This window comes from Pangasianodon hypophthalmus, chromosome 23, assembly GCF_027358585.1.
Source record: "Pangasianodon hypophthalmus isolate fPanHyp1 chromosome 23, fPanHyp1.pri, whole genome shotgun sequence".
Lineage (NCBI taxonomy): Eukaryota > Metazoa > Chordata > Actinopteri > Siluriformes > Pangasiidae > Pangasianodon > Pangasianodon hypophthalmus.
Window position 1 is genome coordinate 6,545,427 of NC_069732.1, and position 21,933 is coordinate 6,567,359.

Here is a 21,933-nt window from a genome sequence, read left to right on the forward strand (position 1 = left end):
ACCTTGTATTTTTTATATATTATAAATAAATAAGTAAATAAATAAACAAACAAAAAACATACATAAATAGAATAAAGCATTTTTCCTTAATCCTGTGGGTTCATTATATGGGTCATACTTTTTAATCCATTTATAGTTACATTTGTGGAACAAGTTAGTCCCTGTAAACACTTGTTATAGCAGCTATAAACAGTTCATTCTCTCACCGACCTCTTTTTAGCTTTCTCTTGTAGTTAATAATACAAAATATAACACAGCTTACTGTATCATGTTACCAAGAACCCGACAACACAAAGTCCTCTATTCTGAAAACTTACTGACTGTTACAAAGCACTGACACTGGAGACTCCTTCCATAAAGGTAACATCAACATCTCCATACATATTAGACACATTTCCTTGTTGGAGAACAGCCCTTTTTAGCACTGTTTATTATTAGTCTTAGCTTATGTAAAGTGGCCGCTGTACAAGTCCATGTGAGTGAGCTGTTGCTATAGAAACAATAACCTGCGATTTGCCTTGCTGGCACTAGTGTCCGAGCTGCTGTTTTAGAAAATGAATCAACATCTTCTAACCAGTTACGTCTGAGAATTCAGCAGTTAAGTTGTGGTATAAGATGAGATGAAACATTTCCAGGAGCAGCAACAATGCAGCACCTGATACCCTCATATCAGCACAACACCCACCAACATGCTACTACCATGTGTCACTGCTGTGAACAAATAGCTGATCAGTGTTGATCCTGAGGGGGGCACGGGTGGCACGGGTGGCTTAGTGCTTAGCACATTTGCCTCCAGGGTTGAGGGTTTAAGTCCTGCTTCCGCCCTGTGTGTGCGCAGAGTTTCCAAGTTCTCCCTGTGCTTCGGGGGTTTCCTCTGGGTTCTCCGGTTTCCTCCCCCAGTCCAAAGATATGTGCTGTAGGCTGATTGGCATTTCTAAAGTGTCCGGAGTGTGTGAGCGATTGTGCCCTGTGATGCATTGGCACCCCATCCAGGGTGTCCCCCCACCTTGTCCCCCCCAGTCCCCTGGGATTGGCTCCAGGCTCCCTGTGACCCTGCGTAGGATAAGAGAATGGATGGATGGATGGATGTTGGTCCTGTCAATACAGTATAATAGTGTTGAACAACTGTGCTTAGAAACAGATAAGCTACAGTCAGTGATATACCTCAAAAGTATATAAAAGTGCCATAAAGCATATAAAAAGTATATAAAATTGGCAAAATAAATGTATCTGACCAGCAACAGTGTGTATCTGAAAACTACTCCGCCTCAGGAGAGTTCACCTCCTCCACACATTTCTAAACCAATCGGCGACGACGTTACTGCTACGTCGCACAGACAACCAGCCAATCGCGCGCGTCCTGACTGCTCGGTTATGGTGGCGGTAATGTTGTGGAACCCACAGATCGTGTGTGGGAAGCAGAAAGGGAAGCGCTCCAGGGAGAACCGAAATAAACCAGAATCATTAATGAACTAATACCAGGCGAAGGACTGGGCTCTTACAGGAACTAACCGAGCCACTAACGCGCACATCCGTATGAAATCGCACGACGAGACAGAAACATGGTGGTTCTCAAAATCCGAGACCAGGTATGTTGCAATTTCTCGCTAACTAGCGTTACTTAAACCAGCTGCAGTTACTCGTATTTTTTTTATCCACCCGTACTACGAGACAAATCGCCTCCTTCACTGTGATTGGTTAGTCCTTTCTACTTCCAACCAATAGAACGACTCGAGGAGGAGTACTGGGCTATCAGAGCTTGGGGGCGGGATTTGTCATAATACAGTTGGGAAAATAACTCTAGCTAGCGAGGTAAAGTAGCTAGTTAGCGACGCACATAAAGACCACAGCGTGCATGGCTGTTTTACTGAAATAAATTTTAGACACGGGTAAAATAAGACTCCTTCTTATCTCCTACAAGTGTCTGTCTGTGTTTACCGGAGAGGAGACTTTATACGCTGCTGTAGAAGTTTAAATTGAATTGATACTTAGCCTGGTGTTCTTCATTAAACAAGCGCACTAGCATCACTTCATCTTCCTGTAAATACAAAGTGTTTATAATGTGTTTAACTTCTCCTTCTGCAAAATGACTGTTGCTCCTTTTAAAAGAGTGCCATTGTGAGTGATTCTGTCAGTTTATAAAGCAAAGGTGATCATTATTACACAGCAAGCTCAGAATGAATGAATAAACAAACAAACAAACAAACAAATAAATAAATTTGGGGTAAACCAGAAAACATTGTGTGATTTTTACACTCACAGCATTGTGTGATTTTTACACTGACAGCATTGTGTTATTTTACACTGACCCTGACAGCATTGTGTGATTTTACCCTGACAGCAGTGTGTTATTTTACACTGACCCTGACAGCATTGTGTTATTTTACACTGACCCTGACAGCATTGTGTGATTATTACACTGACCCTGACAGCATTGTGTGATTATTACACTGACCCTGACAGCATTGTGTGATTATTACACTGACCCTGACAGCATTGTGTGATTATTACACTGACCCTGACAGCATTGTGTGATTTTACACTGACAGCATTGTGTTATTTTACACTGACAGCATTGTGTTATTTTACACTGACCCTGACAGCATTGTGTGATTTTACCCTGACCCTGACAGCATTGTGTGATTTTACACTGACAGCATTGTGTTATTTTACACTGACAGCATTGTGTTATTTTACACTGACAGCATTGTGTTATTTTACACTGACAGCATTGTGTTATTTTACACTGACATTAAATCAGTTGATTAATAAGAGTGAAGGAGATTTCATGCATTTGCAGTATTCAGGAGCATTACATCAGGACCATAAACTAATGCTGTTAATTAATAATGTTTATATTTGTTGATTAACACCAATAACCAGCTCTGACAGTGGAACAGGACGAAGGGAAAAATATTAACCTGCGACTGGATGGATGCAAGTGACTGGGTGCGTGGATGGATAGATGGAAGTATGGATGGATATAACTGACTGGATGAATGGATGCAGATGGATGAATGGTTGGATGGATGAAAGTGACTGGATGGATTGATGGATGGATGGATGCAGGTGACTGGATGGATGGATGCAGGTGACTTGATGGATGGATGGGTGGATGGTTGGATGGATGAAAGTGACTGGATGGGTGGATGGTTGGATGGATGAAAGTGACTGGATGGATGGGTGGATGGATGGATGAAAGTGACCGGGATGGATGGATAGATGGATGGATGAAAGTGACTGGATGGGTGGATGGATGGAAGTGACTGGATGGTTGGATGGATGGAAGTGACTGGATGGATGGATGGATGAAAGTGACTGGATGGATGGATGGATGAAAGTGACTGGATGGATGGATGGATGAAAGTGACTGGATGGATGGATGGATGAAAGTGACTGGATGGATGGATGGATGAAAGTGACTGGATGGATGGATGGATGAAAGTGACTGGATGGATGGATGGATGTAAGTGGATGGATGGATGGATGGATGGGTGATGTAATAAGCTCCCATGTTGTGAAAGTAAAGCATAGTCATGGTCTTTATGGGTTTATTTAGGAATCGACCTCATGGAGCTGAAAAGCAGCGCTCTGCCTGGTGTGTTTTCCCTGAACGTGGCAGCACGTGTGCACGTGTGGATAAAGCAGAACGTTTTAACCAGCAGAATCTCTCTCTCTGCCGTTTCTTTCTGGGCTCCATGTGCGGGAGCAGCTGGTCGTCCTGATGGTGTGTTGGCCGCTCACTCGGCCGTTCTGTAGACCAGACTGACAGGCAGGACGCTCATCTGCTTCTTGGCTCTTCTTATCGTCTTGTCTTGCACGTTGTTTGTTGTTTGACTTTAGGGTTGTGGTGTTTTTGCTGTTTAAATTTGTTCTACAGGTCTTACTGGGTTCAGAAATACGGCGTGACTTCAGAAGCCTTTTGTCTGAGAAATGCAGAGGCTATTTCTGTCACAGTGTTGCTTTCGAAATGATCGGCAGTTGAAGTGAGAGAAACTTGAGCGACTTGGCAAACATGCTTGCAGAGTTAAAGCTGCATTTAGACACGTGGCCCGTCCTCCTTTCCGTCCTCCTCTCCGTCCTCCTCTCTGTCCTCCTCTCCGTCCTCCTCATGTGTGTGTGATATACAGGCAGTGTAATATTTCTCCTGATCATGTTTTAAATAATAAAAAAAAGAGGATGTCCACTCTATAAATGAGGCTCGGGTGGCCTGCAACGTGATCCATCACCACTCTGAGTGGCCCCACACACACACACACACACACACACACACACACACACACACACACACACACACACGGGAACGGCCATTCCGATTACTCTGACTTATGTGCTCGGCATTGAAATGTGAACAAAGAGAGCGGCGCCTAAAATAGCAGCTCAGTTTAGCAATGCAATATTATATTAAGGACACGTGATAAGACAGAAATATCATATCACAATAATTGACATTTATACGATACAAGATATGTGTCACAATCCGCCAACAAAATAGTGCTATTGCATTTTAAAAAACATTTTAATAATGCTTTTTACACTCTACAGTTTATCTACAGAAATTTTAACATCTGATCAGAGTTCCTAATTGTTATAAAAAATACAGACAATCCCTGCAATATTTCAAATAGGAAAGCGTATTGTGATGTAGTTTATCACAGTATTGATGATGTTTTGTCATATTGAGCAGCTTTGTGTGTGTGTGTGTGTGTGTGTGCGCATGTACTCAGCCACATAATGAATAGTGGAGCATTTTATGACCCTCAGGGGAAATAAAGGCTTTAATTTTATACCAGTGATCTCAGAGTTTGTATCATCATTCCAACAATTGTGTTTATGACCCACTGCAGTGCTGAAATTGATTCACTCTTACCACCCCAAAGTTTGATTAGTTTCCTATAACAGCATGTCCCTAAGTATTTTATCCTCTTACACCACAGTGATTTGTTTATGATTACACATTTAAAAGTTAAGTTTACTGTTATGGAATATCCGTGAAACGAGTTAGTTCCTGTTATCACTTACGTTACAGCAGCTATAAACATTCCATTAGCAGCCTGTCTTTTTTTTTCCTCCTTCTCTCAAAGTTAATAAGACGAAAATACAGCTTGTCATGTTAGTGAGAAACCGAAAAGTGCAAAAAAAGTCTTTCTCTTGGTGAAAAACGTAAAGTTACGGCTATACCTCTGACACTGGAGACTCCTTCCAAAAATGTTCAATAAACACCTCCTCACAGAAAACATCACATACCTACATGTATTTTTTTTTTTTTTTTAAGTCTGTTTATGTGGCGTGTCCACTATACACATCCCTGTGTCAGGTGTTGCTATAGAAACGATCATGTATTAGAACAAGGACGTTGATATGAACCTTGCAGCCGGAGCTACTGTCAGAGCTGCTGCGGTTACAATCGAGCATTCTTCAGCTAAGCTCTTCATCTCTCCGAGCATTTCTGGAACCTGGATCACTGTGGAAGTGTGCGAGAGGAGAAAATTCCTTCCACTGGAGCAGTGTGCTGTTTCTCCTCTAGAGGGTGCCTGAAGACATGGAAAGGAAAAGAACAGGACCAGGGGCTTTACAAACCTTTGCAGTAATAGTGTGTGTGTGTTTAACACTCATCATCGGCATGCCTTCAGCTCTGCCTTATTCAAACCTTTATCATGTACATGCTGTCACACAGGATATGACAGTGACTTGATGTGACACAGGCTTTTCTTCCTCTTCTTTATTTCCTGTGCTTGTGTTTGAAATCAACTGTGTTAAAATCAAATCAGCACATCATAGGGCAACAGTAATCAAGACTTCGTCATGGACATATCGAATATCGTATATCGCCAGTTGTCACATCAGTCTTTCCAGGATCTCAGCTTGCTTTTGCGCTTAACCTATTCCCAGTTAATTCCCATTCAATTCCAGTGTGAAGAGGCTGAGATGTGAGCTGTGGATTTGTAATAACACAGAGTTCTCAGTCAGGCGATGATGTAGACCCATGAGGGTAAAGAAACTCCTTTTTTGTGACTTTTTTGTGCTTGGTGTGTGTTGTTTTTTGTGTTTTTTGCTTTCTATTGATTTTAGCCGCCATTTTGGAGACGACTCTTTCTTCAGTAGCGTCTTATAGATTGTTAAACAACATTTATGCCTGATCTCCAATCTCTCATACCGATCTCACTGGAAGCCGAGAAGAATTCGTCAAGGTTTAGATTCTCTAAACAAATTACTTTAATTAAATTACTCCACGCCCACCACCCAGGCTCGGTCCAAACAAACGCTTCCGTCTGTGTTGCTCTATAAGGGAGGGTTTTCCTCTTTTCCCACTTTTATTTCCACTTACCAGTGCGAAATTGAAAAGCAGACCTTGTACCAACATAAGTATTTCTGTTTTATCAGAATTTAGAGGGAAGCAGTTTCTATTCATCCAAGATTATAGACTATGGATATAAACAGAACAATAGAGGACCTAGAAAACAACCTTGTGGGATGCCATAGTGAATTTTTTTTTAGACTTTGAAGAATGTCCATTCACTCTGACCTGCATATCAGTCAAATCTAATCCAGGCAAGAGCTTCACTGTTTAAACTAACCACGTTTTAAAATATCATGGTGTCAAAAACTGCACTACAAAGCTGAAACGGAAATGTATTCACAACCATTACAACATTAAACACAGGTTCTGTACTGATGCTTCTGGAAACCAGACTGAAATGCATCAGACTCGTTATTTCTGCTTACAAGAACAGTGAGCCGTTGAGCAACGACTTTCTTCACTGACAGAAAATGTGTGGTGTAAAAGGATGTTACAGTTTGAAATTTTCACCAAGTCTAAAAATATCACTGTTTCACTGTATCACTCGACCATTTAAAAACACACTCAAGACTAATTTTGTGGTGAAAATTAAAGGACAAACCAAAAAGGAAAAAAATTCAAGTCCCCTAATTTTTGTGAATGACTTTTCCATTAAATCTCCTATACTTTCATTATCGATCGTGTTGTCGGTATAAGCTGAAGAGCTGCTGCAAAGAAAGATGAGTTAAAAAAGACAAACGACCCAAAAACAGATAGTAGTTTAGTTCTGATTAGCAACAGCATGGTGTTGTACATGGTAACATCAGGAACATGCTAGGAGTTGCAGCAGACGTAGCAACATGTTAGTCTACATCCGTAGCAGATTCACAGCCAAAAGGTTTTCGGATTTCGGTATGATTCAGGGCAAGTCCAGAGGCAGGGGATGTGATATTTTATCACAGCTGGACACATGAACAGATCGATGGTAATAAACGGAGATGCCTTTTAAACTGTCATGCGCATGTAGGTGACAATTTAAGAGGAAGTGCCTTAGTAAAGTGTTTTGGGCCTCCATCAGAACATGCACATGCACCTTGGTATCTCTAGTCTCTAGAGCTGGACATCGTTCTTCCAAAATATTTTCCCTCAGCTGGTGTGATGATGATGATGATGATGATGATGATGATGATGATGGAAAAAGCGTCATTGCTCCAAAATCACCCATGTGTGCTCAACGTGAAATGTAAAGGCCATAGCATACGATTTACATCATTCTCTACAGTTCAGTGAGCCCTTGTGCCCTGTGGATGTGGGCGGAGCCATCTTGGAAGAGACCACACCCATCAGGATAGAAATGTTTCATCATCCGCTTTTTTTTGGTGAAACTTATTCATTCTAAGAAGGTTTTTATTTTTGTATGGGAAGAACCTTGCATGCTGTTAATAAAACAGAGCACTCAGAGAGAATCGGTGCACTCACGTGTGATTAGTCACGTGCTATACTTACACAGTGAGTTATATTTGAGCTTTGCAGCAGCAGTAGTTCTTGTCCGCAGATCAGTGGAAACACCGGACTCCTGGCTCTCCTCATATCTGCTCAGATCCCGAGTGCCATTTCGTTTGAGGTCATGAGGAGCTGAAATGGCATGCCAATGTGGGAAAGAGCTTGTTGAGTTAATGGAGGATTGTGGTGAGTCTAGAGCGTTCCTCCAGGCGTTCTCGGTTGCTCATATGTAAGCAGTTAGCTTCATTCGCATGGGACTAACATCCACTGGAGCAGAGTCTGTAAATCTCTCACAGTTTTCTCTTTTTCCTTTCTCACACACATACATGTGCAAACGCGTGCCAGACTTTCTCAGCCTGGTGGTTATAATAAAAATTTAAAAAAACCTGCAATATAACCAATACTTACCTCTTTTTGCAGTTCTGAGTCATGCAGCTTTTAATTCTGGGTTACACTCAGGAGGTAATGTGAACTCAAGCAAACATAACGGAGACGAGTTTAAATATTGAAATATTGTTCATCTCAAATCCTAATCTTATACAGTATAAATGAGGAAACTGCTACACTTTTACCCACATCGTGAAAATACAAAGTGGAAACCTCCCTATTTTCTTTGCTTTGATAAAGCAAAAGTCATGCCATGTGATTTCCGAGAGAACAGAATGTTAGCGTTAGCTAAAAGCTAGCGTTAGCTCTTCTTGTCTATTTTATTTTTTTATTTGTATTTGTCTATTATGCCAAAACCTTGTGAGCTGCTAAACAGTATTTCGTTGTTCAAAACAATAACAATAAAAATCTATTCTATTCTATTCTATTCTAGCTAGGTAGCTCATGTGTAATGCTTCTAGCTGCAGAAAATAGTGCTGTTTAATCAATAACACTTCCGGCACTTGCTTTTGGAAAGAGACCACCGTTAAAGTTCATCCAGATCAACACGAAGCACGATATTAAACGCTACCTGAAGCAAATTCCAGAAGTTAATCGCTCACCTCTGATATTAAATAAAAATTTTGAGAATTTGCCAATACAGAGACTTTTCTGCTGCTATATTTTTATCTATAGCCGGCATTAGAGGTGGGCGATATGACCGAAGTATCAAATCATGATATTCTCAAAAACATTACATACGTGTCATGATATATAGGTTTGCCTACAAACAGCAGTAAAGGTTTGTTTTTTTTTTTAAATGATGAAAAATAACATTTATTAAAAAATAACTTTAACACTGGAAAGGATGGGAGAAAAATTAAAATCTGTTTTAAAAAATTAACATTTTACATTTTTAAAATTAATTACAAACATCAAATCAGCAGCTTCCCGGTAGTTTGTAATCTTTTTAAAATATAAATTAATAGAAACATATTACAATATTCATAATATTTCAGAAAACATTTAGTGACATAATTTCTCAGTATATCGATATTAAATGATGTATCGCCTGCTCTCACCTGCATGTTTATGTGCTTAATGTCATACCACATTGAGGGTTTTGTTGTTGTTGTTTGTTTGTTTGTTTATTAGGGTAGTAGAGATCTGTCAAGGACAAGCTAATCAAAAAACTTTTAACGCTTTTGCGAATAGCTAAAACACGACCGAAGTCATGCTGAGCTCCTCGTGCTCTAGACTTCTAATGAAATTCGACCTTCTCTTTTATACATGTGCGTACGCATGCAGGGATGGATGTGGATGGGATACGTGTGTCTCTGCAGTTTCTGATATGAGCTGTTAATCTGAGAATGATTCAGCAGAGACACTGCGGAGCCTCCTGAACATCCAGAGTGTGTGTGTGCGTGCGCCCCCGTGCCAGTGTGCTAACCACTGTCCTGTCTTTTGAAACACAAAGGCCTGTTTGTCTACCACTAATTTCCCTTTTACAGTGTATACACACACACACACACACACAGCCAGTAACAGAGTTGTGTATCAGGGGTGTTTACTTCTTGGTGTGTCTGAGGAACAGTAATATCGTAAGGGTCTCTTTAAGGGTCTCGTACAATAAAACACAAGCTAACTTTGTCACGCTAAATGTGAGCTAATATTCAAATGAGCACGCTTGATTGACAGCGACTTTTCCGACACTCCCAGGCAGAACTAAACACAGGAACGGAAACAGCTAAGAGTCGACTCAAAGAAAGCTTTCAGGCAGAAACACACAGGCTGAGTGAAAGCTATGAGGGAGGGATGTGTGTAGCAACACGTGTAGCCTAGAAATTCTGAAGAAAGTTTTCTCAAATTTATAAACTTATAACTTATTAGTTGTTATTTTAAAGCCATGAAAGCTAACTGAGGCACAAGCTTCTCCATCGTGTTGCCAGGCGTAAGCTAAGGAGCTGCCTGCTCTTGGTTATTATTTGTTTATTCGTGTGTCCCTTAGGGAGAACGCAGGCCGGATTAGCCAATAGAGTCAAGTCTGTTTCATAAAACAACTATTCTCCGATTGCATCACACGAAAATTATTCAACTCTTGGTAGCATCTTTGTTTCTCAGGTAGTTGGAATAGTTTCAAAGTACAAATTCAAAACTAATAGCTTGGACATGAAATGTGTTTGTCCCAGGTGTAGTGATTTGTCCACCTCTGTCCACCTCTGTTTTTATTTAATTATTGTTTAATTTTGTTTGTGTATTTTCAGTTCAGCAACCATCTCTTGCCTCAAAAAAAAGTCTTCAGAAGTCAGAACCTGGCACACTGAGGTGTAGAGAACCAATCAGATCACAGTCTTAATGATTCTGAAGCTTGTGGCCAGAAAAGTGCACAAAGGTTATCCGTCCATCGGGCATCTGAACAAGTTTAAAAAAAAAAACCAAAAAAAAAAGAAAGGGAATCATTGTGTTCGAGTGAGTTGACATGAGTGAACGTCAGGATTTGTATTACTAACTGTACGTTTAGTTAAAGGCTTAGCCGCTGTAACGTGGTGCAAATGAAAACTGTTGTAAATGTAGAGGATATTGAACGGTAAAACGGCAGAGGTTTTAATCATAAGAATTAATGGTTAGTAATCATTTTGTGACGTGTTTGATTTTGGAACGGTTTGGTTTTTAAACGTGAGGTCAGGTTATAAACGGATCTGGCACAGTGTCGGTGTAAAAGCAGTAACAATGACCTTGTCCTGTCACTTTCCTCACCATCCGAACATCAGAGCCATGCACATAGCAGCTGTGTCTCCCCTCCCACCTTTAACTGTGTCTTATCCTACACCTCTCTCTCTCTCTCTCTCTCTCTCTCTCTCTCTCTCTCTCTCTCTGTCATATCGTGTTTCATTGCTGTTCTCGCACTCTCACTGGGACTACTAACTGCAGCTCCTGCGATTCATTAACAAAATAACCCGAGGTGTAGAAGCGGTTTTCTCTGCCTGTCTCGGTCACGGTCTGTCTCTCTCTCTCTCTCTTTTGATTCCTCCCTGTTTCATTTACGACCTCCTTCTTGTTTGTGTCGTCCCCCCCCCCACTCCCCCCCCCATTCTTACCTGCTGCTCTTTTTGTTTGCCTTTTTTTTTTTTTTTTTTTTTTTTTTTTGCTTTTTCTCTTTCTCTTTCTGCCTCCTCTGTCATTTTCTCTTTCATTCTCTCTCTCTGTCTCTGGTACACTGGAGGATTAGAATTGCAGTGGGGGCTGGTTGTGTTGGCTGGAGCTGAAAAAAACGCTGGTTTCAGCAGGCTGCCATGCGGCATGAATGGACAGAGAGTGAGAGTGAGAGCGAGAGAGAGAGAGAGAGAGAGGCAAGAGGCAGAGCGGAGAGGGAGAGCTCACAGCTCAGCTTTGTTCTCGCTAATCAGCAGCGGTGAGCCCCAGCGCTGCATCTCAGAGGTTAACTAAATGAGGCTTTTATGATAATACATGCGACGAGATCAGTTCATCATGCCCTCTAGGCAGACTGGATCACTGCCGCTCCGCCTTCTTTAGCATCGAGGAACCCCTGGCTCTCGGCTCTACGCTAGCATGTGTATCAGACAGAGATGACGACAGGACAGTAGTGGCTTCGGACTCGCCGGAAACGCAATCAGCCTGGGATCGTAACGGGTCGCTTCTTCTGCATGGTGGAGTAACCTGAATTAGGGATTTTTATCAGTGTGGATGTGGACGGGGACAGGGGCGGGGGGGGTCGCGTTTTTTCCCAAGCACCTATGAGGTCGGAGCGAATGAGCCGCGTGTGTATCGTCGTCTTGGAGGAGGTGGAGGACGACGAGCCCTCCCCTCTGCATTCCAAAACAGCGCAGGACCACGTTTCCCAGCATTCACCTCCCGAAGCCGACGCTCAGGAAGAGAAGGTGAGGACCAGACTGCAAGACAAGGGATTTGCATTTTAGCCTGCAGTTCTTTTTTTTTTTTTTTTTTTTTTTTTTTTCTGCTTCCTCTTTTGATTTGTTTGAAAGGCTCTGTTCACTAGCTGTAATCGTCAGTGATGTGCGTGAGGAGAGAGAGGACATAATTACTGCAGTGCTGTTTCTTCTTCTGCTTTTGTTTTTGTAACGTGCGCACCAGGCGCTATTAGCTACGATTCCATGCAGTGTAATAATCTGTAAATTATCTGAGATAAATCGGCGTATCGGATGAAATGTCTATGAAATCGAGCAAGAATTTGTTTAATTCCAGTGTAACCTTTCCGAGTCCTGTCACTGTCACCGTCAGAATATTTGCGTAGATTTGCGTTCGCGTCCTGATGTATGTGTCGTGGTCTGTGCAAAACAAAACCGCAGATCTATGAGGAAGTGATCTATTTGAAAACGATTTTTAAAATATTTGTGGGTTTGGATGGAGGAAGTGAGAACTAATATTTCGAAGCAGAATGATTCTTCTTCTCGCAGTCTGCTCAGTAAGGACATTTGGAGGACGTTGTGTTAAATTAAAACTTGATAAAACACAATCAATACATCACATGTAAACAGGGACATAGTGAAGGCTGATGCAGATGCCTACAGACGCTTCGCTCTGTAGAGGAGTGAAATGTGATTCGTCTTAATCTGAAGATGCTCCTAGGTTTTTTTTTTCTTTTTTTTTTCTTCTGCTTCTTCTTCAACATCCACTCCTCATCCATAGCTAAACCTAAAAATCCTGAACTGGTTCATTACCATGATGGACAGGCTGATGTGTTATAGAGTATCACTGCTGTAATAATAATAATAATAATAATAATAATAATAATAATAATAATAATCTCCTAGGTTTGCTCACAAACTGCCAACAATACAGTAGTGTTTCATTTAAATTTTTTTTGGTGATTTATATAATGTCTACAAAAATACATGTATTTTATTTGTTATATTTGCATATAAACATTTGTTTCTTATATGTATAATATTTTTATATTTCATATAAAAATTTTTAAAAGCTATATAAAACATTTTTTAGATCAAATAAGAGAAAATGTTGTTTTAAAAAAAAAAAAAATATATATATATATATATATATATATATATAATTAAATGTTTTTAAGTATCTTATTAAAATATTTAAATGCTTCATATAAAAATATTTTAATATTTTAAAGGCTATAAAAAACATTTTTTTTGTCAAATAAGAAAAATGTTATTTTATTAAAAGATATATATATATACATATAACTAAATATTTTAAATATCTTATTTTTATTTGAAATATTAAATATTTTAGTCTTTAAAATATTTAAATATTATGTAAAACTTTAAAAAAAAAATTTTTTAAAAAACATCAAATCAGCTGCTTCCAGTCAGTTTGTGATTAAATGTATATTTAAAAAAAAAAATTATACCACAGCGCTGTTGAGTTCTCGATTCTGTTTGGTCGGAAGGTGTTGATTAATTTTCTGGAACTGCAGCTCTGACAGTAGTTCCGGCTGCAAAGCAAATCACAGGTTTACATTAATGTGCTCATTCTAATACTTTGTCGTTTCTATAGCGACAGCTTACATGGAGACTTGTGTAGAGGATGCGCCACATAAATGTTTCTCAGAAAAGCTTGTGTAATTGCTGATGTGGTGAAGTTTTCAGACAGGAGGTGTTTATTTGACAGAAGGAGTCTCCAGTGTCAGAGCTCTGTGATAATGGTGTAACTTTGTTAATTGTTATTGGAGAACGTCAGCGTGATAACAGCCCCCTGCGTTGTTGATTATTTTCCTATACCAGCACTCCCTGTCATGTTTTATTCTTTACATATGGTTCTAGTAAGGAAGCACATTGTTTTCGATCACTCTCAGGATTTCCTGTTGAAATGCTTGTTACTTTTTCAGTGAACATGGAAGCTGTGTATTAAAACCTGTTCTTTCCAGGCTTCACACAAACACACACACACACACACACCAGAAGGATTCCTTTCTTTGTGACGGTGCCGCTGTCTGTTATTCACAGACCTGAAGCAGCTGGGGTTTTCCTGCGTGTGTCTCAGCATGTCCCTGCACCTGGTCTGCAGGACGATGAGGTGGTGAGGTGTGAGGTGGTGAGGTGTGCGGTGATGATGTGTGAGGTGATGATGTGTGCGGTGATGATGTGTGAGGTGATGATGTGTGAGGTTGTGATGTGGACAGCTGTTTTTCTCGCCTTGTTGTCAGTTTCACTCAGGAGTAAAGTGGTATTTATATCTAACATACACTCCCTCTCTCTCTCAGGGATTGAACGTTAAACGTTGGAGCTACTTTAAAGTGTTTTTTCAAGTTTAATAAACATTTCTGCCCCACATGTACTCATGAGTCATGTAAGTGACTCAGTCGAGTTATTAACTGATTCTTGAGAAGAGGCTTTATGTTTTTATGCCCCAAAGATCTGGAGCAAATCAGCAATAAACACCAATAAACATTCATCAGGCTCCAAATGTCACTGGGTTTTAAAAAACACAGCATCTAAAAAGATATTTGTTCCACGTCAGCATTTAACTAGCTTTTATTATTTGCCTCTTTTAATTTTTTTTTTTTTACTGACATGTTACTTCTTCTAGATTACTTTAATATTCTTTAAACTATTGTTCTTTCATCAGTTTTGTCACTGCTATTATTTATTGAATTATTAGAACTTAGTAATTATTATTAGTCTATTTTACTAGGGCTGGGTGATATCAGGATATTATATCATTATCTTGATAAATTGTGTCACAATACACTTTTTTGAGATATCATGATATCTTTTTATTAAATATTTAAAAAAAAATTTTACTATATATTTTTTTTACTACTCCTTATTAGTAAATTTCTGTTACGCTCTAAAGATATCACAAAAAAAGATATCTTTTTTTAATAGCACTTGATAAATAAATTAAAAGGTATCTAATATTTCTCATTATGAGATTATAACAAACATAATTAATATAATTTCTTTTTACTATAATTACTAATTTGAAGCTTGAAATTGTCTTATTGGCTTTTTACTAATTTGAAGCTTGAAGTTGTCAATTTCAGTAATCACATTACAGCACAGATATGTTAGTGTCATGGTTTCCCCCTCTGTATCATGGTTCCCATGGCGACAAACACCTCATGCTCATGTTTGTTTTGGTTTGTGTTCTAGTCCTATCTCTGTCCGTGTCCTGTAATTGGGTTGTTGCCTGATTGTGTTCACCTGTTCCGTGTTTAGTTATGATTAGTTTGTCTATTTATACCCTGTTATGTCAAAGCCTTGTTGCGAATACTTGTCTTATGTTTGTACCTTTGAAGTCCAAGGTTCCAGTCAGAGTTCCAGGTTCGTGTTTACTGTTTTCTATTTTTGCTCCCACCTGTGTTTCTGTTAATGATTAAACATATACCTTAATTTACTCTGGCCGTATTTTGGCTTAAAGTCCTGAGTTTACACATACAGTTTTCCTTCTACTGGAAAACAGCTTATACTTCTGGTTAGTAAAAAACTGTTAGTGTTCCATGTGAGACAATACTACGCTTCTAAAATTCATACACAAGATGGTAGAGTACGTAGTGTGTAATGTAAGTGCCTAGTGTATAGTACGTCATTTGGGACACAATTATTGTCACTGGTCTTTCTTACTAACTAGCCTAAATGATGCCGAAGGTGACCTAGCTAAGCTTCTGCAAGGCATGAAAAGATAAACTGTATAGAAATAACACAATTTGAATATTTAGCTATGAGGTAAATTTCCATAAAATCTGAACTGAGTAAAGGAATTGTATATGGACATTGAGAATCGCTGTAAATATCTATACAGACGTGTAATTTACTACCAAAGTGACAGTGTTACCCTCCAGATGGCTAGGTGTTCATTTCAAAGCCTGCTTTTGTTCTTTTACGGACGCTCTGTGATGGTGTGTAACTTGAACCATTTGCAGAAGTTCTCCAGAGGTCATTAAACGTCAGCATTTGTTGTTGTGATAATGTCTAAGCAGGCACATTTTACTGCTCATATATAATTTAACTCCTGATTGCCTCTGTGATAAATGATCTTTAAGTACTTCACTGGCTGTATGTTTGACCTGACGTCAGTGCTTTAGTTTCAGTTGGAGGAGAAATCTGTCCCAAATGTGTAGGACACCGAGATTAGGATTTTACTGTGTGTGTAAGTCCAGACTCAGCAGATTGATCCTTGTCTGTGGTTAGTATATATGTGCATTAGTGCTTAAATGCTAGCATGCCATAGTGTAGTTCATGATGCACAGTCTGGAGAGTGCATTAACACTGAGTGAGTAGTCCCAGCCTCACGTATGTTGCAGTATAACCAGCTTTCGGTTCTTCAGTGCATCGACTTCCACACAAAAGCGACTTTTAAACACAATGGACCTCATTTATTTGTGTTTAATAAAGTTGTGTGTAAGTGATTCTGTAGGCCAAATTAAAAAGATTTATGAAAGTTTCGGTGTCACTGTTTTTCTTCATACTCAAGTGCATATACTGATAAAATACCAATCACCCGTAAATTACCAGATGCGTTGTGTGATATTGATTTTTCCCTGCCATTTTAAAACATCATGATAAATGATTTAATTGTCCAAGAATGATAGCTTAAAAAAAAAGATGGGAAATTGAGTCTTTCCACCATTTCGTGGGAGGTATAATAATATTCTCAGCTGTGCAGTCAGGAACTGCTTGCTGGCAGTGGCAGTTGCGAAAAAATTCAATTGGATGGTGGGGTTTTTAAGAGATTCTGCAGTAATGTGCAGGAAGTAAATAAATAAATAAATAACAGAATATATTATAAAATTATATATATATATATGAAATGTTAATTATATATTAATTATATATAATATTATAGATTCTGTTATAATCCTTCTAGTGAAGTGAAGTGACCCATACTTGGAATTTATGCTCTGCATTTAACCCATCCAAGTGCACACACACAGTAGTGAACACACACACACCGTGAACACACACCCGGAGCACCCAGAGCCTTTTTTGCTGCGGCGCCCGGGGAGCAGTTACAAATCTATTGTTCACATAACTGACATTTTCACACCATATTTAATCACTTTATACTTATTACCATTAGCATCATTTGTAAAGTGTTCCATTTGTCGTGTTTTCACAGGTCAGAATTAAATAATATAGTTAACTGATGTAAACTATGTATGTGTCTAATGGTAGCTAAGTCAAATATACTCGTACATTGATGGATATTATTTCACATATCTCGAGTCCAATCGAGCGCATGTGAGCTGTGCAGAAGGGGCGGGGCTTCCAGTCGCTGTTGCTTAATATCGGAGAATTCAAAACACGTATCAATCATTCCAGATTCACATGTCGAATAGCTCATCACCCATTTTACTGGAATTTTTATTATCAAATTGCGGATCTCCTACGCCAAATGTGGAAAGGTTAACAGGTCTGGTAAGGTAATCTGATTGCAATAAACTTCACTTGACATTGTGACAGTGTAAGATCATGTAGAGATAATTAAATCACGTCTCACAAGCCAGTTCACGACACAGCTTATCTAAGTTTAGTGTCTGTATTCCCAGTGAGCTGATCTCAGTCGATCCTGTTGAACAAGACAATATATAATAAACTCAGCTTGCAGTTAACTTCTTCATCCTGTACTAAAATCTTATAATCACAAATATTATTTCTTTTCCCAGCCTTCGTTGTTGAAAGCCATCTTTAATGTGGATCCAGATGAAGTTCGAGCTCTCATATTCAAAAAGGAAGATGTCAACGTCCAGGTATTGTTTTTTAGTTGATATTTTTTTTGTGGTTTGTTTTTTGTGTGTGTGTTAAAATGCTTTATGTGTGAATTGAGTATTAAAGAGCAGGTTAAACACCAAATCGTCCAGCGCCCTGGCCTTGCAGGAGCTGAGTATGATATTTAGTCTCAGTTAATCTTCCATTTTACTAGGTTAAGATCTTTCCAAGAGCATTAGGTGTTCATGCGCCTACATTAATTAAAACTGACAACTTTTTCAAATTTAGTAGCCATTGAGAATTCTCACTAGACAAATCATTGCCTCTTTTTAATTATTCGGTGCTGTCTCTTACAAACCATTTGTATGTCCGAAAATTTGGCCTACTTTAGCTTGAACATACAGATTTCACAGTTCATACGCCAGGCTTCGAGAGAAACTGGTGCGAGAGCGTAGACATGTTGCAGTCTGACTTGACTGACTGCTGATTAAAACCTAAAAACAGTCTATTTTTATGAGGTAATAATTATAGTGACTATTTCTTTGTTTCCTTTCTTTGTTTTTCATTTCCTTGCTTCTTACTTCCTCCCTTTGAGGATATGAAGAAAGGAAACAGGGACAGGAGGAATCCAGGACAAAAGTATTTGCTTGAGATGTTTTTGCTCATTGACGCATCACACTAAAGCAACTTCACTGTGATGATGATGCACAGAGTTGTAACATATTATTGCACGCGTACATCACGTTATTGCACCCGTACATCACGTTATGGCACGCGTATATCACGTTATTGCACGTGTACATCACGTCGCATGCATAAGTGTTGATGTTTTAGTCTTTAAAATGTTAAAACGATTTCTCACTTATGCACTTTTCATTAATTTTATTATTTGTGTTAGTGTTTCTTAATCTCAAAATCTCCTCTCTCCTTGATCCCTCTGAACACACTTTGATCGATTTCCTGGTCACATGCTGAGGAATGAGGACTCTATCAGGCATCGATTAGAGTTTTGTCTTTTTTTGTGACCATCACCATAAGGTGGTTGGTAAATTATCAGTACCAGATTTATCAACATTGGGGAAAGAGGCTTTTCCTGACGCTGACCTGCAGTGCTGAGGTCAGGCTGAACCCGTACTGGACCACTAATACTCCAGCCTTTCACCTATCGGTTCCCTATAATCAGAGTACGCTGTTTCTACATGAGTGTGTCTGACTCTCAGTCTCTGCATCTCCCCCTCTCTCTCCTCACAGCCTGCTCTCAGTGTTGTCTTGTTATAATCTGGATAACGAGGTGCTGGATAGCCTGAGATCTGTGTAAACACACACACACACACACACACACACGCATGTCTTTCTCTCAGTTCTGTGGGTTTAATGAGAGTTCAGTGTGCGTCTCCAGGCAGCTCTGTGCTCAGAGTGGAGACGATGCAGTTTTTGAGAACAGACCCTTCACTGGCAGACTGCCTGGTGTGTCACGTGACTTCTGCAGCTTGTGTTTGTGTGTGAGAGAAAAAAAGACAGTGCTTAAGGAGGAGAGAGGCATCAGGCTGGCTCATCAAACCAAGTCAGAAACAGTCTCACAGATTAGCATTTCATTTCAGGTTGTTCAGTAACCACTTGAGTAATATTCCTAATTAAGTGTTATGTTTTTGCGAGCATCTCATCACATGGGATACGTCCACACGCCTACACAAATACACACAGCCTCCAGCTCCTACACACTGTCCTGGGAGAGCTGCGCCTCAATTGATCTGCGGAGCTTGTAGATTTATTGGAGCTCTCCATCATGCGACAGTCCGCATTCTCCTACACACCAATCCAACTCGAGTTTCAGTAAACCGCACATTTGTCCAGCACAGCACAGCTTAGGCTAGGATTGTTTCTAATGGAAAACACGACACACATTAAAGGAATACTCCACCATCATCTGTAGCTTATGTGCAATTACCACGGACAAGAACTTCATCATGTTTCCCATTTACTCCAAACTGGAGTCTAAGTGCAGACTGGTGATGGTGTTTGGAATTTCATCTCTCATGATGGCTACAAAATTGGACTATTTAAACTCCAGAAAATGTGTCTGCAGCTTTAAGGGCCTTGAACATGGAAAGTGAGAAATCTTTCCCCACGCCACCTGTCTCCCTTCCCTTAGATTATGGAAGGTATTCCTGCTTAGCACATGTTTGATACAGAAGGTGAAAAACTCCTTGCGTCTTTTGTTTGGTAACTATAGTAAAATAACCCATGCTCAATAGCAACCAGGATTGTGTATTTTAAAGCCACATATCAAGGAAAGAAAACTTTTAACCTGTGGAAAAAAAACAAAACTGTTTGACCACCTTCATGTATTACACCAATGTGCTCATCTAGTAGTAATAGTAAGAATAGTAGTAGTAATAGTTGTAATAGTGGTGGTAGTAGTAATGATGGTGGTAGTAGTAGTAGTTGTAATAGTAGAAGTTGTAATAGTGGTGGTAGCAGTAGTAATAGTGGTGGTGGTGGTAGTTGTAATAGTAGTAGTAGAAGTTGTAATAGTGGTGGTAGTAGTAGTGATAGTGGTGGTGGTAGTAGTAGTAGTAGAAGTTGTAATAGTGGTGGTAGTAGTAGTGATAGTGGTGGCGGTGGTGGTAATAGTAGTGATGGTGGTGGTAGTAGTAGAAGTTGTAATAGTGGTGATAGTAGAAGTGATAGTGGTGGTAGTAGTAGAAGTTGTAAAAGTGGTGATAGTAGAAGTGATAGTGGTGGCAGTGGTGGTAGTAGTAGTAGCAGAAGTTGTAATAGTGGTGAAGTAGAAGTCGTAGTGGTGGTGGTGGTAGTAGTGATGGTAGTAGTGGTGGTGGTGGTAGTAGTAGAAGTTGTAATGGTGGTGGTGGCAGTAGTGATGGTAGTGGTGGTAGTAGTAGAAGTTGTAATGGTGGTAGTAGTAGCGATAGTGGTGGTGGTAGTAGTAGTAGTAGAAGTTGTAATAGTGGTGATAGTAGAAGTGATGGTGGTGGTGGTGGTGGTAGTAGTAGTAGTAGCAGAAGTTGTAATAGTGGTGAAGTAGAAGTCATAGTGGTGGTGGTAGTAGTTGTAGTTGTAATAGTAGTAGTAGAAGTTGTAATAGTGGTGAAGTAGAAGTCATAGTGGTGGTGGTTGTAGTTGTAGTAGTAGTAGCAGAAGTTGTAATAGTGGTGAAGTAGAAGTCATAGTGGTGGTGGTAGTAGTAGTAGTTGTAATAGTAGTAGTAGTGATTCCCCCTTCTGCAGAAGGGATACAAATTCTTTTACGCCCTAGTTATCTGTCCTTTTTTTGAAAATAATCAAATAGAATTATGATATATTATTTTATAATTATAATCAGTTATGAGGCCCAGATAAAGATGGGTTCCATTTAGAGTCTGGTTCCACTTAAGCTACCTTCCTCATGTCGTCTCGGAGAGTTTTTCTTTTCCACCGTTGCCTCTGGCTTTCTCATTAGGGATAGATTTTAAAATGTATATCTGGATTTCTGTAAAGCTGTTCATTGTTAAAAGCACTATATAAATAAATAAAATAAAATTGAATTGAATTATAATCTTTAATAATTTACTTACGATTGTGGCCTTGATTCATTTTGATCCAAATCTTCCATTCGTTACAGTATTCCTTTATTATTCGTCTTGGATTATGTGTAGCGTCTTCCACGCAAGTCCCTGTGTGTGAGCAGTTACTACAGAAACAATAACGTGTTAGAACGAGCACATTAATATTAAACTATTGTTCGTGTTACAGCCGGAACTACTGTCCGAGCCGTGCTGTTCTACAGAAATAATACACCCCCTCTCGACCAATCAGATTTGAGAATTCAGCCTGGCCGTGGTATACGCCTTAGACTGAAGAATTCATGACAGTGTTCTACTATGCATGAATGTTTATTGCTTCAGCAAGCTGCCCTTAGAAGTGAGTGTGAAGTAAGCAGGCCTGCTGCTGTGTTCTCAGTATAGGGAAATTGTGGCCTGTGGTAATCACACACACACACACACACACACACACACACACACTACAGATGTGCTGAATAAAGATTATTCCTTTAACTAAACCCGCAGTGCATAATGAAACCACAGTCATTCACTCATCAGAGAAGAAGAGAAGATGAGGTGATTAG

The 21,933-nt window shown here is 39.5% G+C and overlaps 1 protein-coding gene across 2 annotated transcripts in view; it reads left to right on the top strand.

Annotated features, from left to right (window-relative positions):
- The first annotated feature begins 1,351 nt into the window (after positions 1–1,351).
- LOC113536295 (serine/threonine-protein phosphatase 6 regulatory ankyrin repeat subunit A) overlaps positions 1,352–21,933 on the top strand; it is a 42,254-nt gene continuing 21,672 nt past the window's right edge. The window contains exons 1-2 of one of the 2 annotated variants that reach the window (XM_026930163.3): positions 1,352–1,589; positions 17,766–17,849. In XM_026930163.3, coding sequence (XP_026785964.3) covers positions 1,563–1,589; positions 17,766–17,849 — 111 coding nt within the window. In that variant the 5' untranslated portion in view covers positions 1,352–1,562. Of the gene's footprint in view, positions 1,590–11,319; positions 12,049–17,765; positions 17,850–21,933 lie in introns of those variants that run through there. The other variant, XM_026930162.3, reaches the window with a different exon arrangement.